At 36.4% G+C, this 17,362-nt stretch overlaps 1 protein-coding gene and 1 long non-coding RNA gene across 13 annotated transcripts in view; one reads left to right on the top strand and one right to left on the bottom strand.

The window, feature by feature from the left end:
- Window positions 1-17,362, bottom strand: part of EVI5 (ecotropic viral integration site 5) — a 76,416-nt gene that overhangs the window by 18,698 nt on the left and 40,356 nt on the right. For all 11 annotated transcript variants that reach the window (XM_064663967.1, XM_064663965.1, XM_064663974.1 and 8 more), the window contains 5 exons: window positions 16,809-16,949; window positions 16,133-16,291; window positions 14,405-14,551; window positions 11,295-11,390; window positions 2,295-2,390 (listed from right to left, as the gene is read on the bottom strand). In XM_064663967.1, coding sequence (XP_064520037.1) covers window positions 2,295-2,390; window positions 11,295-11,390; window positions 14,405-14,551; window positions 16,133-16,291; window positions 16,809-16,949 — 639 coding nt within the window. The remainder of the gene's footprint in view (window positions 1-2,294; window positions 2,391-11,294; window positions 11,391-14,404; window positions 14,552-16,132; window positions 16,292-16,808; window positions 16,950-17,362) is intronic.
- Window positions 1-17,362, top strand: part of LOC135418537 (uncharacterized) — a 48,008-nt gene that overhangs the window by 23,197 nt on the left and 7,449 nt on the right. For both annotated transcript variants that reach the window (XR_010432498.1, XR_010432497.1), the window contains exon 4: window positions 14,835-14,894. This is a non-coding gene — a long non-coding RNA (uncharacterized LOC135418537). The remainder of the gene's footprint in view (window positions 1-14,834; window positions 14,895-17,362) is intronic.

Here is a 17,362-nt window from a genome sequence, read left to right as displayed (position 1 = left end):
CAAGAGCTCTGTTCCATTTCCACTGCCTTTTACATGCTAACCAGTTGGGAGGTTGTGGTCAGCATGTCACATACACCATCAGCCTATCTTCAGGAAGATGAATTTGCAAACGTGTAACGTTTCTTTTAACTTTTGCAGAAGTAGAATCAAAAAGCAGCTAGCCAAAAAGCAAAGCACACAGTCATTAATGGATGTATATACGAAGGTGCCTCAGTGCAGATTTAAAGTTGTTGTTGAACTGGCAGTGACTAAATTATTCTAATCTTTACATTTACCAGTTGAGGGCAAACATTTTTGCCTCTTCCTGTTGCCATTTTGCTCAGATTTTGCTTTTTGAGGAAACACTGCAGGAAACACTACTTTCCCTCTTAATTTTTTATTTAAAAACTAGACAAATAGATACATAACAGTAAGAGAGGAAGGAAAAAAAAAGTCATTAGTAAACAAAGACTTTCAGGCTTTAAGAAAGGAAACATTCAGAATGCTGCCAGGGTAGAACATGTCTACTACATACAGAGTTTCATAAAATCATGGAACCACGAAGGTCAGAAAAGACCTGTAGGATTATCAAGTCAGACCATTTCTTCTTACTGTTTCTATGTGTCCTAGAATGACTTTGTTTCTGTAGTGTTTACCTAGTTTGGAAATTAAAAATTAAGCCACAACAAAAAGAAATCTAGATGAGGAGTGGTCTTCTACATGGAATTACTCAAACTCTGCTGTTGTTAAAATTCATTATTCTTCATAGCTGGTATTTTCTTTCAGTCAAATTGAAATGCTAATGAAGATTTGTCTAGGCTGAACTGTTTAAGAATCACTGGTATTACTACGAATTATCATTGTTCTATGAGCTAATGGACCTTATCTTCATTCCAACCTGTTCACACTAACTTACACACAGTAAACATGTACAATATTGTCTGCCTTCATGACAACTGAGTTACTCACCAGGCATGTAACAAATGATTGTATTGAGAAAATTATGCAACAGCTTTCCAACAGTAATTCCACTTTCCCCCACAGCAGTGTTTCTTACCTTTTAAACATACACCAAGCAGAAGAAAAAGCCAGTACAGTGCCTTATTTATTCATAATGCAAAAATACACTACATATCTGGCTTTCTGAGAATTCAGCAGGTGACTTTCTTATAAGGAACAAAGCAAGCTAGTTAGAGTGCTTTAATGGAAGAAGACAGGTTATTGATTTTTAAATCTGTTTTTTAAGTGAGCTTAATGATTGGTAAAGGTGCTGGACTGACGGCCCTAGAGACTATCCTCAATCATCTACAGCATAGCAATCTATAGCATAGACAGCATTCCAAGATCCTCAACTGTATTACAGCTCTCAGGGGATTGATCCTAAAAGGTTGAATCTACTAAGATTGTTATGAAAACACTATCTACACTTAAAGAAAGTGTGTGTTTATTTAACAAAAGCAAAAAGGCACCAAACAAACAATTAGCAGAATTGCTCTATGATACTATGGTTTTAAGCAACAGTATCAGAGCTGTGTCTTAGAAGGCTATTGAAACAGAAGCAGACTATAATGCAAAGATGACTGGGCATTTTGCACACAGTGTAGTGTTAGGTAAAGACATTTCTTCACAATGCAGGATGAAGTGAAATGAGCCAGTGAGGATGGTAGTTACATAAGCCATCTCTGTTTCAAGACCACCTGATCTTTTTAACTAACAGAAAGTTACTACAACTATTAGAGTAAGGAAGTTTGAAGGCAGAAATTTCATAGGTTGAAGGTTTTGGCAGTTTAAAACTTACAAATCTGTTAACTGATATTAAGCAAGCATCCTTTTCTTTTTTTAAGCAATCTCAGTATAGTACCACATAAAATTCATCCTTGCAAGAGCAAGAACCAGAAAATCTACACATGGACTCTTCTACTTGAACAAATGCAGTTTAGTTTCCAACTGTAATAGCCTTAATAGTTGTAGCAAATAAAGGCATAAAGGGGCTTATTTTCATATACACAGCTCCAAAAGCAGTAAATGCAACACGAACATCATCAACTCATGAAATTAAGGAGAAAAACCAAGGTGGAACATAATTGCTGATCTCCTTTAATATCAAAACATGTAACTAAGCAGTTTTTTGTTATTCTACATCCCAGGGTAAAGGAAAGATTCACGTATAAGAGTTTTATTGCATTCATTTAAAATAATGTACTTGGGTAAAATCAGGTACTGAAAATGTAATAACTGTTAAATAACCAAAACCTGCTACAAGTGAAAGGACAAAAGGTACATGTGATCAGAGACTGTAGTATTTTATCACTTACCTCATGATGCAGCTCAGCTATCTGATCTTTCAGTTCTCTGATGTACTGGTTAGAATCAGATTTATTAAGCTGCCCTTGAATTTTTCCTTCTTCTTTCTGTTTTGGTTAAAAAAAGGAATCATATTCAAATTATTCAAAGATCTACTATATTAAAAATCTTAGTTTAACTGTCTGCATATTTTTGTCACAAACAGAAGCTAGTCCCAGACACCATTCAGCACTTTCATTTGGTTGAATTTACAGCAGGTATCTAAAGGTGACCGTGGCTCAGACCAAGCTGACTCTCTCAGTACTAACAGGCAGGATTCTATGGAGGAGCATGAAGAATTACCAGCTTCACAGGTGGAATTGATGTCCTATGTACATGAGGTTGTATATTTGCTTTAGTAAACCCAATTCACACACACACACACACACGTAATATTATCAATATTACTAATAGTTCCTGTCCTGAATAATTACTTTATATTACTCTGAATGACTATGTCACTATACACTATAGTATCAAAAAGCATCAGTAAAGCAAAGTGTTAGCACAGATAGAACATAGGTGTCATAGCCCTTTTAAAACAGAAGTGTAATAAGCAGCTGAGCTTACATTGAAACTGGGTGCACAAGAGGACATGAAAAAGGTGCTCCCAAGTTAAGTCAGTATAAACTAACAGCAGAAGCAGTAACATTTAGCAGGTTGGTTTTGGCACTGCACAAAGAGCTGAAAGCTGTTTGTATACACCATATGGGAATCACACACTTTCATTATATTTAAGTGATTTTATTGTTACTTTTTATTCCAGAAATAACACTGTAAAGTTAATGTAGATATTACAAAATAATCTGACATGTATATTTGCTCATGGAAGAACTGACTCTAACTACAGTCAGCTGGAGCTGAATATTGTGCACAAAGCTGGCTTGCAAGATCCCCATTTTTAGTGAAAGGCAAGTAAGTTTCAGTTTTCCTTTCAGAACTACAGATTTTGTAGAGCTGGCAATTCACAAAAATGCATTTAGCACACAAAAAAAAAACGGAACCCTGCAATATCATTTTCTACAAACATGCTTTAAAAAAGGTCTTGCTGTAACTTCCTCTTGAAACATTCAAAACACTAGAGATCAGAAGCTGATCCTTTTAACTGGCTGCAACAGAAATTACATATTTCAAATTAAATAAGCTCATGTTCTAAAAGCTACCAAGTCTGTCTACAGTGGATAAATTGGAAGGATGACATAGAAAAAATTAAGAGCAAGGTATCAGTCTTCTTCACAGCTGCTGTTCATCTCTGAGCAATAGAAAAGATAGAGTTTATTTTAAAAAAGAAAAGTAGACTAAGTTGATCCTGCCATTGCCTTTTAGAGTCACTCATGCAGGTGCAGTAGCAAACCACTGAAAAAACATGTAGGGGCCAGACACTATAGCATTAAAATATATTTTAATGTTTATCAAATTCATCTAATTTAGAGAATAAATAATAAATAGATAGCTGAAAACTTACATATTTTAGATGAACAAAAAAAATTCAAAGTTTTATCTGTCAGATTATGATTAAGTTGCCAACCATTCTTTAAAACTGTGAGAAAAGATTAATATTTCTCATCAATACATACATTTCCATACAAGTACGAAGTATTACCATGATCTGACAAATTGTTTCACTTTCTAGTGACATTTCATGTTAGAAAGTAATCTGAACTTAATGCAAATAATTCCCACCTTCTGATGAGCATTCGTTAATCAAAGGCAAATTTTAATGTGAGGGACTTAAATTTAGTAGTAATATTCTTTAACAGTATTTTTTCATTAGGGTGGCTTGACAGAATTCAAAAAGAAAAATTGTTGTCAGGAAAAACTTCAACATGGCAGTTCTTTTTAATGTGACCAAACCCAATGTTAACAGCTTTCCCTTCTCTCTGTTAGTATCTCTCACTCAGACAGAAACCTTCCTCTGAAAAATTCTATAGTTCTAGGTTTGCTTCTCAAGATTACCCTAGATTGTATGACATTATCTATTACTTCCTGATTATCATAAAAACTTATTTCTTACTGTTTTTATCAAGTGATCTTAATATCATCCTAGAATCTCTTTTAAGGAGAGTATGGTATCTTTTAAGGTCAGTATATGTGCATTTTGAGATCGTGAAAACCTCCACAACTGCAAAACAAACCCTATATTCTGCCCCCATGCAGGTTAGATTCCCACTTGTACATCTTAATTCTAGATGACAATAGAATAGTGCCAAAACACAGCTAGTATGTCACTGTGAATGGTGAAAGCCCCAGAGACCACAAGGACACTCATGCTCCAAACAACACATGGAAACTGCACAAATAATTTAATGTTCATGTTTCATGAGTAGCTTAATCAAAGCTTGAGCAGCTTCAGCTTGGATAACACCATATTACATAATTCTTAACTCTTAACAATGACCATCTAATCCAACTGCCCAACCAATTCAGGGCTGAATTGGTTAAAGCCTGTTAAGGGCATTGTCCAAATGCCTCAAACACTGCCAGGCTTGGGGCATCGACCCCCTCTAGGAAGCGTGTTCCAGCGTTTGACCACTCTCTGGTAAAGAAATGCTTCCTAATGTCCAGTCTGAACTCTCCTAGTGCAACTTTGAACCATTCCCACGTGTCCTATCACTGGATACCAGGGATAAGAGTGCCTCAGGAAGCTATATAGGGCAATGAGGCCACCCATGGCCACCCTTTTCTCCAAACTAAACAAGGCCAACATCCTTAGCCACTCCTCACAGGGCTTTATTTACAGCCCTTTCACCAGCTTTATTGCCCTCGTCTGGACACATTCAAGGACCGTCACATCCTTCTGAAACAGTGGGGCCCAGAACTGCACACAGTACTCCAGCTGAGGTGATACCATTCGTTACTAGACAGTCCCACTGACATAAGAAAAATTAAATTGCTTTAATGCAACTTAATTTCATTTAATGCTTCCTGTTGTAGCATTTACTTTAGTAGGAACTGGACATTTCACTCTGCATTGTTTTTATACTGTGCCTGAATAGTTTTGTACTACTGTGCTTGAGCAGCTTTGTACTTCTGAGGACAGCACTCAGATCAACTGTATGGGTTCAAAACAACTCCACTGAAAATTTAGAAGTCTTTAAGGTATGAACATCACACCTTTTAAAAGGAAATAGCATAAGCAATTAGTAATATTTCTTCATGCTTTATTTTTTAAAATCTAGAATTATAGACATAGGATGTGGGTTGCTGGTTTGTTGGGTTTTTTGGGGTTTTTTTTGAGGGGCAGCGCTACTATAGAAAATCTGTTGTATTTGGAGAGGTCATGACACTAAGAATAGCTGATCTCTAGGCAAACAATAGCCATTTTAAATTTAAAACTAAAATATAGAGAAAAAGTCAGATAACGTGTCATAAGCAAAGTGTGAGTATTAACAGAATTGCAAGATAATGAAAGAGAGCCAATTCTAGAATCTAGGAATTTGTTTAAAACACCCTGCAGTTATATGTGAACGAATCTCTCTACATGCACAACCCACTGGGGTGCTGCTTCTGCATATTGGCACCACTGCAGTGCCCATCTGCTCTTCCCAGAAAGCTTTTTAGAAAAGTAATGCCAGTTGGTGTTATGTTGTAGTAAAGATGCTTCATCTCAATTTCACTGCTTTGGAGGATTAATAACTCCTCCCAGTCTTACAGTCTCTTCCAACAGACCAGCTCCACCATGAGAAAACCCCGTATCATGAAAACAAACACGCTGTCAGCCAGGTATCACCTCTGCTCAGGTGATAGGTGCTTCTAACAGTGTACACAGCAGAACACAATCCAATCCCCTGCCCCAGAGGTTGTGTATATAGTGGGAGCAGCACGGGCAGCGAAGCAGGAAATGAGCTCTGTAGATTGTAAAACCCCATTGCTAAAACAGAACTCACTTAGGCCCCTTCACAGTTTTGGAAGCTCTCACCTCTCTCATCCTGCTGTGAAATACTAGAGTGACTGTACTTCTGTACATACAAGAGTTACACTGAGAGTTCCCGAGAAGAAAAATCTGTACTCCAAAAATTTCCTTCTTAGAATGAGGAAAAATTCTGCCCACCAAAAAGTATCAGCTGAGAATCATAGTTTTCATCTCATACTTGAATCCTCCTTTGTCTGGCTTTCCAGGAGAAAAATATCTTCCAAAGAAGCAGCAGTTAGTCTCAAACACCTGATACCTACTGAGAACTACCAAGCATGTGGAGACCTTTCAGACTCAATCAGCAGACCAGCATGTATAGCTGGCAACACAAGAGTGCAGGGACAGACTGCTTCAAAGAATGCCATTTTAAAATACCCAAAAATATTACTGTATAATGCCCTCCCAAAATCAAGTTTAGTACTCATGATAAAAAAAGTGTTTAGACAACAAATAAATAAATCACTGGAAGTCACCCAAAAAACACTGGAGGACTTAAGCCTGCTTTTGCTGCTCAACGAAAGACACAGAAGATCAATGTAATCAAATTTCAGTTGCAGGTGTCTTATCCCAAGAGGAGCAAAAGGACAAAGTTTTATAAAACACTCAATTATCACATCAGAGTCGGAAAATAAAAGCACATCAGTGAGAAAATAGGCCATTTTAAATCATAAGAAAACATCTAGGATTGTTTTCACTTTAATAACTGTAAATTTAAAAACACAGAAAAACAAAAAAATGGTTTTATAGGCAGTTGAACTCCAGGCACACTGGAAAGTTGCTGTTCCTAAGATAACAGTGTACCATCTTTACTAAAAATGGCTGGAAGATAGGATGTTTCCCTAACATCCCTGATTTTTTCTGACTTAGAAATATTTACTTGTTAATGCCTTGTCTCAGCCTCTTTTCAGGGGAGACTTTAAAATTCTTACTCTGCGGCAAAAGATACTGCATTAAAAATGTAAATGAAGTATATTCAGAAGGGTAAATGTGGTAACTAGTGTCCTTTCAGTGACTTTACAGTGACTCATTCTATACTTTCAAAAACACATCACTAACATCACACACCACTATTGATAAGAGCAAAAAAAGGTTTCCTGTAATTTGAAAAGATGGAAACAATTTCTTTACTCAACAGTCAGTACTTGGAAAAGTTATTAAACAGAGGTCATAGAAAGGCTTCAGTCTAACGAAATAGTGCTAAAAGTTTAAACTGTGGGGGAGATTACTAGCACAATCATGGATTTCCTTTACAGTTGCTCTCAAAGCAGCTTTGACATGGTTAGAGATAGGGTAAATGTGACAAAATTCTCTGAATCTGCCAGGAAACACAGCAGGAGGAAGTGATGTTACCGCCTGTCCAGACCAACCTAACAAAAAAAAGAATGAGTTCTTATGGATATTTTTTGCTTTAAGATTACTCAGATGTAACACCAGTTTTTTATATTACAAGTATGCTCTATACCTGCCAACCCAAACCAGCCATGGATAATTTTAAGAGGCTAGTACAAGTTACCAGCCTGAACAGAAATGGAGGGAGAGGGATTAAGCTGTCCCACTCTGCTTCCTTGGCCCACCTACACTTCCACTGGCCTAATGCTCCGTACCCTAAACCAGCTGAGTGACAGTAGCTTGCAACTGATTTAACCCTGCCTGAATTTTTCTATTCTTCTTTCAACTACTGCAGGGAAAGCCTTTAAAAAACCAACCAACAAAACCCAAAACACCACTGATGGTCCAAAAGGACTGCCCATAAGTGATCAGAAGGATCACTTGCTAATTAATAGGCCAGAAATATTTGCTTGCTGCAGTTTGAAGCTATCAGACCAGTTCAGCTGAAAACTAGACTAGTTTCTTGAGGAAGCAAACCTGAATCTTTGCTAATTGACAATAGACATAGAGGGAGACAATATCCATTCCTTAGCCCTGGGTCTTTACACCTTACAAAAGGCTGGGACAACCACAATCAGAGTGCATGCAACCTGACCAGTTACAAGGTGTGAACAGGTATGTGCAATACAAGTTAAACTTCAGTTATACTTCAATTCTGTGTTATTTTTGCTAAGGAATGACTAAGGATATCTGTCATGTATTGGACAACTCATTGCATGTCAATATACTTAAAAAGCTCCTTAACTGAACGCTCAGCCAAGATAAGATGGCATCTAGAATATATTAAAAAATAACTTCCTAGTATCATAATAAACTGACAACTTGCTGCAGAATTACATCTACTGTTGAATGATAAGAGTTCTCTCTCCTTCTCCTTCTCTGCTGTTATTACTAACCAAAACTAAGAGTGACCCATAAACTGTGATTTAAATCTAGCATTTGTGTGTGTGTAACGTCAGATCAGTTCTTATGTGGGAGTAGTGATACTCTGTTACAAATTTAACACCAGTGTCTTGCACCTACACCTACATGAACATTTAAAAGAAAACCACACAATTCAGGTTAAGCATTGCTATGGACCATGTGGACCTGGCAATGAATCCCTAGAGCTTCTTAGAAAAGCTCCACCCTGCTCAAAAAAAGGGAAGGTTATGAGGTAGGTTAACTTCCTCCCTTCATTTTTATCAGCTTTGAAATAACACAGCAAGCAGATCTATTTGTGGTGCTCTGTGCATCTCTACTTTAAGACAGACACCTACACTCCAAGACTGGCTACGTGTATTTATGGTATTAAATATTGCATTTCAAGTCATTAAGGCAAGTCCTGATTAAAAGGCTCTCTGCTCCTCACATCAGGTCACAGCAAGTGCCGCCACAAGCTGAACAGAAGATAATGAGAGGCAGCTTTTTCTCCAATGAGGAAGAAGTTATTTAGATTTTCAATTTCCTTAAAAAAAGTGGCATTTGTTTAAGCTCTGTTATCAATTGCATGGGTTACAGTTTACAAGCTTTGGGAGTTCAGGCTTTCCAACTCCATTACTATTTTTTTGGTGCAGGTGTTTCAAAGGCTTTTGAGCATGAGTACCCAAAAAGGAAGTTTTGATCATAAGTTTCATATTTGCTGGCAAAACACACTGGTCAAAAGTATCTGCTCAGACTCCTAAAAAAAAAACAACCACCTATCACAGTCCAATAAAAGGCTTTCAGGTCATGTCTACAGTGTCAGAAATAAATACATTAACATTAGAGGAACTTAATTCTACTAAATCTCTTTTGTTTTAAATATGATAAGGTTCACACTCAAAATCTGTCTTTGACAACTGAAGTTTTCTTCCATGTTTAAGTTTGAGATCAGTAGTTCACCAAAAACCTAACAGGGCAAAGTCATCAAATGAGAAACATGAACTCCAGCCACAGAATGATTTCATACTCCACACTGTGTACAAAGAAAGCACAGCCACCGTCATTTGTGAAGAAAATCCAGAATTTTACTAAGATTGAGACTTGAAATGCACTTTAGTAGGAAACATAAAACCTAGAATAAGAAAAACATAACTAAAAGTTGCATTCTACAAAGTAGTTATTGTGAAGAGGAAGGAGAGGTGATGTGGACAACCAACTGAACATGAGCCAGCGCAATATCACAACAAAAGAGGGGCAGTGTAATCTTTGAACGTATTAGCCAGAGTCATGAAACAGGTATTATAAAAATCTGCATGCAATTCTTATATCTATAACTTAAGCAAAATATGGAAAGGGAATAGGAGAGAGCTGTAAAATGATGGAGCATGGATGGTTTGATCAGTCAAACAACAGAAAACCCAGTTAGATGTACTGACATTACAAAATGAATACAATTCTAATTGTGTGACAGCTACCAGGAAAAAACCCCTGATCATTAGGGGATTCACCATTTGATAAGATTTCGACTACTTTTTGGGAGACCTGTATCAGTCAAATAAGGGAGGCAGGATGCCATTTGAAGTCTGTGCTAAAGTAAAAATAATGCAAAATGAGTACTGACTTCTTACCTACAAAATCACATTGTTTGAAGTAACCTCTAAACTTCGTCCCCCTTTTTTTTTAGTAAAATGTTAACATGAGTAGAAGATTGACCTAAATTCAGCTACTCTTTTGTTATCTTAAAAAATGATAAATGATTCATATGCAATGCTTACTGTATTTCTAGTGTATTGATCACAGCATTATCTAAGCATTATATGATTAAAAGAAATGATTGCTTTTTCTTTTAATAAATTTCGTGCCTGCTGCGCTAAAGGAAATACAATGAAAATTCTTTATGCAAGCTCAATGAAATTTTTTTGTACATTCCAAATACAATGAGATGAAAAAGCTACAACTAGCTGAGAAATCATCACCTCAAAGGAAAGATTTCAGAGGAAGAAAAGACAATAGCAATACCAGTTTTTTAAAAAAAAAAACTAGAGAGTAACTAGTTAGTAACCTGGGAATGATAATCAAGAAAACCTTTGCAGCAGAATTCAGAAAAGACAACAGTATATGAGTATAGAAAGGCCAGACTAAAGTAACACATCATGATTTCTCCAAGCCAAGAAAATACAAGGAACAGTAATTTCTGTTCAAGTTCATGAGACAAGTAAAGCTCCAAAAGGAACTGAAAGTGTGAGGAACAACAGAGAGGCCAAAGGATGCATCTTCAGATCCTACAGTGATGTGGAAGCAGTAAACATTTCTGGTTTCAAGATTTACATAAAGGGAGTAAGAGTTTTACGATAAATCCTCCCATACTGGTCATAGCAGAAGAGTAAGCATAGGAAAAATGTTTGCTGAAATCAAAATGTTAGCATCTTTTTTTGGACAGAGGATGTTTTCAGCCTCATCTGTTCATTGGTAAAAAGTACCAATTACAAGAATAAAAACCAAAACAGAAGTCAGAGTTAAAAAGAGTGTTGCCATTAGCACGGTACTAGTACAGAAGCAATTATTAACAGCTCACAAGTATGCACATAAGGTAGATTTAAGGCTTTGCTTGAACAGGAATTCAACAATATAGCATTATCCTACTTGGCAAAGCAGTGCCTTATGTTCTCGGTAGGTTAATGAGGAAAGAAAGTGGAGGCAGAAAAAACCCATGAAGTACAAAAACTAATCAGTATCAAGTTACACGTTTAATGCCATCACTTGTTACCTGGATTTCTAATTCAGCAATATGCTGCTGGAGTTCTGCCACAGCTGCAATGCGGTCTGCCTCCCGGAGCCGAACTGCCATCACTTCTTCTTTGCTCTGAAAGAAGGCAGAGATGCAAGCAAACAAATATCAGTTTCAGCTATTAACAACTGTGCACTGCTTTTACCCAAAATTATAAGAAGAGAAAACTGCTCTGCACTACTGTGTGAACTACTACTATCCCAAAGAACTCAAATTTAATTTTAACCCCTAGAATTGTGTAATCATCTAATATAAATTCTAAACTATAATAATCTAAAAAAAAAAAAATCTGTGCAGTTTTGAAAACTTGCTGTTATCAGTTTTCAGGTCCAGAAAACAGCTGTCTTGTTTTCCAGAAATGTTATATTGTAAATTCAGAAAAAGCATCAACATAATAAAAAACCAGCTTCAACCTTTGACCTTATATATAAAGAAACAGCAAAGCTACAAAAGAGTTACTTATCATTTCCTTTGTCTAAAAAAATAAATTAAAAAAACCCCCACAAAAGTAGATATATTCTAAACCTCATTTAGTCCAGCTATCTTAAATTCACAGTACACAACAAAGCTTGGAATAAAATACCAGTGCACATAACCTACAATCAGCCTCCCACTGTAAGTTTAACCTGTAAGTCTGTCTATAAATGATAGGCAGTTTGGACAAGAGAGAAGGAAACATGAAAAACCCTTATTCCTGTTTTAATGAGGCAAGTCCTCAAGACTTCAGAGCACAAAACAACTAATATTATATTTTCAGCAGTCTAGTACAGCCACAGAGAGAAAGCAGTGCTAGATAGTGAGTGAGCAGTACTGTCAGCTGGAGAGCAAATAACTGGGGAAGAGACAGACTAGGCTCAGGTACACCTGCTTTTATGGCAGACTGGTGTAACTAAACTGTAGTTACTGTAAATCAGTTCCAGTATTTCAGTTATTTTAATGTATGCTTCAAACTAACAGTACTCAAGCCTCCTTTGTTAGACAGTATAGTTGAGACCAAATTGAACATATCAAAGCTTATTTCAGTAGCCACTTGAAAACATGCTATTTGTTTGGGGTTTTTTTAAAGATTACTGTAACAGAGGTATATCATCTATAGGATCCAATTAACAGTATTTGTAATCAGTGAAGTCCATTTCAGAGAAATCTATCATGTGTTAGCCAAAGTTCAGCCATTCTTGCTAAATTCTGTTGCATGATTACTCAAATGAAGGCAAACCGACAAGTCCACAGGATTGCATGTATTTAACTGAAAGCTGAAGGACAGACTCTGGTATCTGAGATGAGTCAATAGTGTTGCTCTAGATGGCACTTATGCTTTATCTCTGAAACAGAGCATGTTCTCAATTACCACAGAACTTGATATGGTGGTAGGAAGGACAAGACTGGGGTGGGGGCACAAATCTTATGTTGTAAATTCTTTAGCAAAACTGATTAGAAAGATCAGTGATGAGTTTCAAGAAACAATCTGAAATTGAGTCCTTGCTGTAGGAGCAGTACTCAGATCAAAAGGGAAAAATGTAACAGTACACACCAGTGACAGAAAAGAGTTGTCCTACAGGTGGTATGAGATGCAACTTGCTACAAAAATTTTAACTTCTGCTTATGCATTTCAAGTTATTTTTAAAAAAAAAAATACAAGCTACTGAAATAACGTACCAATCCTTTATGCATAGAACAACTGGGGGCGGAGTTGAAAATCCAAATATATATTTTTCTGAGACACCTCTTGAAGTAGAAATATTGCTACCTAGCCAAGACTTACTGACAAAAATAGAACTAGAGTGTGATTTCAGATGACTTGAAACAACAGGAAGAAAAAAAAAATAATCGAACATCAGATACTAATGGAATCGAGAATAACAAACTTGCTAGATTTAAAGAGATGGGAGGTGAAACTTTTAAATATATTTAGTTCTACAAAAACTTAATATTTGTCTGTATTGCTCCATGACATTATCTGAAAAACACTTAGCAAAAACACTTGTGCATTGAAGCAGTACAGGAGTCTACATGGTATTCTACTAAGTCTCTTCCCAAGAAGTCACTGTCTAGCTCACAGTTAAACAGTAGAAATCCAGGTAATGGATATGCATCAAATTGGCAATATTTCATTTTATATCAGAAACATCAACTCATAAAACATCTTACAGTGTAAATTGTAATCTTTTTTCTATCAACTACAAACCAAGTTTCAGGATCTAATGTCACTGTATGTCAGTACTACTGCTTCACTGGGTATTGACCACTGCTATTTTCAGAGAATCTCTAAAGAATATGACTGGTGCTCTGTCTATTACTGTCACACTTTTTCTCTAGCCCATGTTAGAACAGAGCTTTACAAGCAAATTATCCTAGTGAGAATAGTTATGTATACAAACACATTAGTCAGGTTAAAAACATATTATTCTCTTATAGTCAACATAAAACCAGAATGTTGACTACACACTCTAATCCTCAATCTCTCAATGTTTAATGAGCACCTTCAGTATCAAACAAAAAAGTTACAGGTTATATGAAAAAGACATATCACCAAGATTGAGAATATTAAAAAAAAAATAATAAATCAGTAAGAATAATCTCAGCATTAAAAAAATAGCACTTAGGAACCCAATGATTATGGCAAACAAGACAGTCAGTAGAAGCAATTTCTTCTAATTAAGATTCAGTGGCTTTTTACCCAAAAGTTTGTGATGGAGTTTGAGCAGTCAGTAGAAGTTACCTCTTCATTGCACTTTTGATTCAGGTTCAACTAGAAACAAATGGAATTGGCAAGACAGCAAGGAAATGAAAACCTAAAAGTGTCTGTTGTCTCAGAGTGTCTTTTTATACTACACACAGACACTTTTCTGAGTAGAACCACACTTTAAAGTTTATCTTTGTGGGACCACAAAGAAGCAGCTCTGTCAAAACCTCAAGTGATTTTTGTGAGATGGTAAATTCAAGATGATGTTGCCAAAATCAGTAAAAAGAATTTTGGTTTTATGATTTATGCTTCTCAGTTAAGACACAATTCTGTCCAACAACAGCAGACAAGACTAAAATGCACATGTATATTAGCACCCAAGTAGTCTATTCAGGATGTTGTTTACCTTGCATTCAATCTCTGCTTGTCTACGTTTTGCTTCATTCAACTGAGCCAGAAGTCCTTTGTTCTGTGCAGAAAGATACTGCACCTTCTCCTGTAGGTTGGTAACCTCTTGCTCTGCCCTTCGTAAATGATTACTATTGATCTGATTCTGAAATTTATGACAAAAAAAGGGAATGAAAATGCATGTTAAGGAAAGATTTTGGATATTAATTTAACTCTCCGAAGTCTGACAAAACAGACTTATAGATTATTTACCATAAAAAACTTTTGATGAAAAAGCATTCTGAGTTTTCTAAGTGCAATCAGAAGAGTTTGCATGACGTTTTGTTTATGATCAAGATATTCAAATTGTTCCTTAATAACAGATGACTCATTACAAGAATGCTATTGCAAAGCTCCTGTACATCTGTTTTTCCCAATTTCTTGCTTAGGTAAGGCAAAGATTTTGTGAACTTGTATCCCAACTGCAGCATGCATCCAAGAAACATCAGGTATGTCAGAAATGTGTGCACATTTCTCTGTTCAGAGAATTCCTAAAAGCAATGTGGCACCTTAATTGAGATCAGTGCAGTACTACCAGTCACACCATTTGTATGTGAAGCTGTGCAGGCCAGTACATAACACGAGAACCAGTGCATTTCTCTCAGCTGAGAGCTAAACAGCATAAACACATACAGACTCAATGCATAACACTGAAGTGAGAAATACCTAAAAGGTCTTGTGACATATTAGCCAGACAGCAGGATCCCTATGCCCCCTACTGACCAAAATACACACATGAGGCAAAGGCAACAAAATAAAAGCACTTTAACTGTAGTGCAACAGTGTTGACACCTCAATGAAAATTTTAAAAGTACTGCAAAAGGAAACCTTTATTCAGTTGGTACAGAAAAAGCAGTGCCTCTGTCAGAAATAAACCACCATGTGCCTTGCAGTTAGCTAATCTCTCTTCAATAGCACACCCTTATGTGCTCTCATTATTTCTGGAATTGTTGAACCTTGTCAAGTAAAGCTACTGTTTGTTTAGCCTTTTGGATGCACAAGTCTCTTTCAAAAAACAGTTACATTTAGCAGATATTCCATGGGAGGATTTCTCAAAAGTCTCTTACAAATCCTTCTCATCAACTGCGTGTTGTGCCTACTGACTCGAGAGAAAGTTCACTAATATAATATGAACTCACCACTTTAGTGCACTTTTATTTCAGATTTCTTTGCTTAACAACTTATTCTCTAGTTATACGAAAAGAATTTTGGCAGTCAAGCTATGATTGTCTTTTCTGAACAAACCTCAGCAAGGGTCATCCATGCATTTCTATTCTGGCACACAAAAGGCAAAGCTTCTGCTAAAAACACCTGACCAACACGCAAACTGCTCTGCCGAGTCCACAGCTTAGTAACCAGATTCATGACCTCAGCAGAAAATCCAGTATCACCAGTTTCACCAGAAGAAAGCAAAACACTCCCATTTAAACAATTAGAATTACTATTTGTGATTTGTGAAATTTAAAACACCTTAAGCATTCTTTTGTTGTTAAATCAGATATAATTTAATAAATTTACATTCACACACAGTTTACCAACTAATCCAAATGAGAAATTTGGAAAGCATAGTCGTAGAAGACTAAAGAAGAGACATTAAAGTAAGCTGGATTGTATGCACTAGATTCTTCCATCCTAGTCCAACAGCAGCATCCAGCTCAATTCACACGTACTAGCGTTCAAAACATACCTGTGTTTCCATCTCCATCATTCTTTGTTTGGTCTCTTTCAGTTCAGCTTGAGTTTCTGCTTCTCTCAACCGGACTGTCATCAGCTCATCCTGTAGTTCATTCACTGCATTTTTTTTGGGAGGATCTTTCCATCTTCCAGTGGTTCGAGCTAGATGACGCTAGAAAAACAGCATGTTTTTGCTGATAATGCCAGATCTTTCCTGGTGTTCCCTTATTTCATTTAAGGTCTCAGAGTTATATGAGGACAAATAGCTATAGTTCTCCTGTAGGTCCTAAAAGCTAGAAACCCATGGAAACTTACTGTTTTTAAGAACAGTTAAAAAGCTGAAGACAGTCATTCCCAGCTACGGTAAGTCAGTGAATTGCAAGTATATCCTGAGACTTTTGCCTATTTCTAGACCTTACCACTTAGCAAAGTCAGAGTACTGCTCAGGTACTTCCCTCCTACCAGAATGGTTAGCTGGAAGCACAGGCCCTCTGCCATCTAGGGACCAAATTCTAACATACTTTCTAAGTTAAGTTTCTTGTGGCAGCTGCATTTAAAGATTTTCTCATCTCAGCAGTTTGGTCCACAGTCATTAGTTTCTACTTGATCTATAATTCAAAATTTCATAGTCTTGGTTTATCACCATTCATTGAAAGTAAAAATTAATAAAAGTGTATTGCTACCCATACCTGCCAGTGTTCCTCCAAATCTTTGACTTGCTGCCTTAGTTCTTTGAGACCCATCGAAGCTTCTGCTTCTCTTAATTTTACTGCAATTAATTCTTCTTGTAGTCTGGCAACATTTTCCTCATCAGGGAGGGAGCTGTTCCTCTGCAACAAGGACCATCCTCTTAAATTTGTATTTGAATAAAACTGTGCCTAGTGAAACCCACTCCGAATATAGACATGGAACAATAACTCTTATTACTAATCAAGCTTTAAGTACACATCCTTTGCAAAATAAAATTCCTTTAAAAAAATCTAAGTTTCTGGATATAGTATGTATAAATAACTTCTGCCAACTACAGAAAAAAATGAAAAGGTACTAGTTTTACGTATTCTGACTTTGTGATTTCCCTAGATGGTATCTCCCTAACAAAACATTATATTTAAAATATTTGAACCCATCAAAAATATGGAGAGAAATCTGAAAGATTTTGAGCTAGTCGATAAAAAGTAAAGCAAACAAGGAACTAAAACTACACTTTAAAGCTACAACTTTTACCTGCGTTTACAGAGAAAAT

This window comes from Pseudopipra pipra, chromosome 9, assembly GCF_036250125.1.
Source record: "Pseudopipra pipra isolate bDixPip1 chromosome 9, bDixPip1.hap1, whole genome shotgun sequence".
Classification (NCBI taxonomy): domain Eukaryota; kingdom Metazoa; phylum Chordata; class Aves; order Passeriformes; family Pipridae; genus Pseudopipra; species Pseudopipra pipra.
This window is presented reverse-complemented; position numbering and strand designations above follow the sequence as displayed.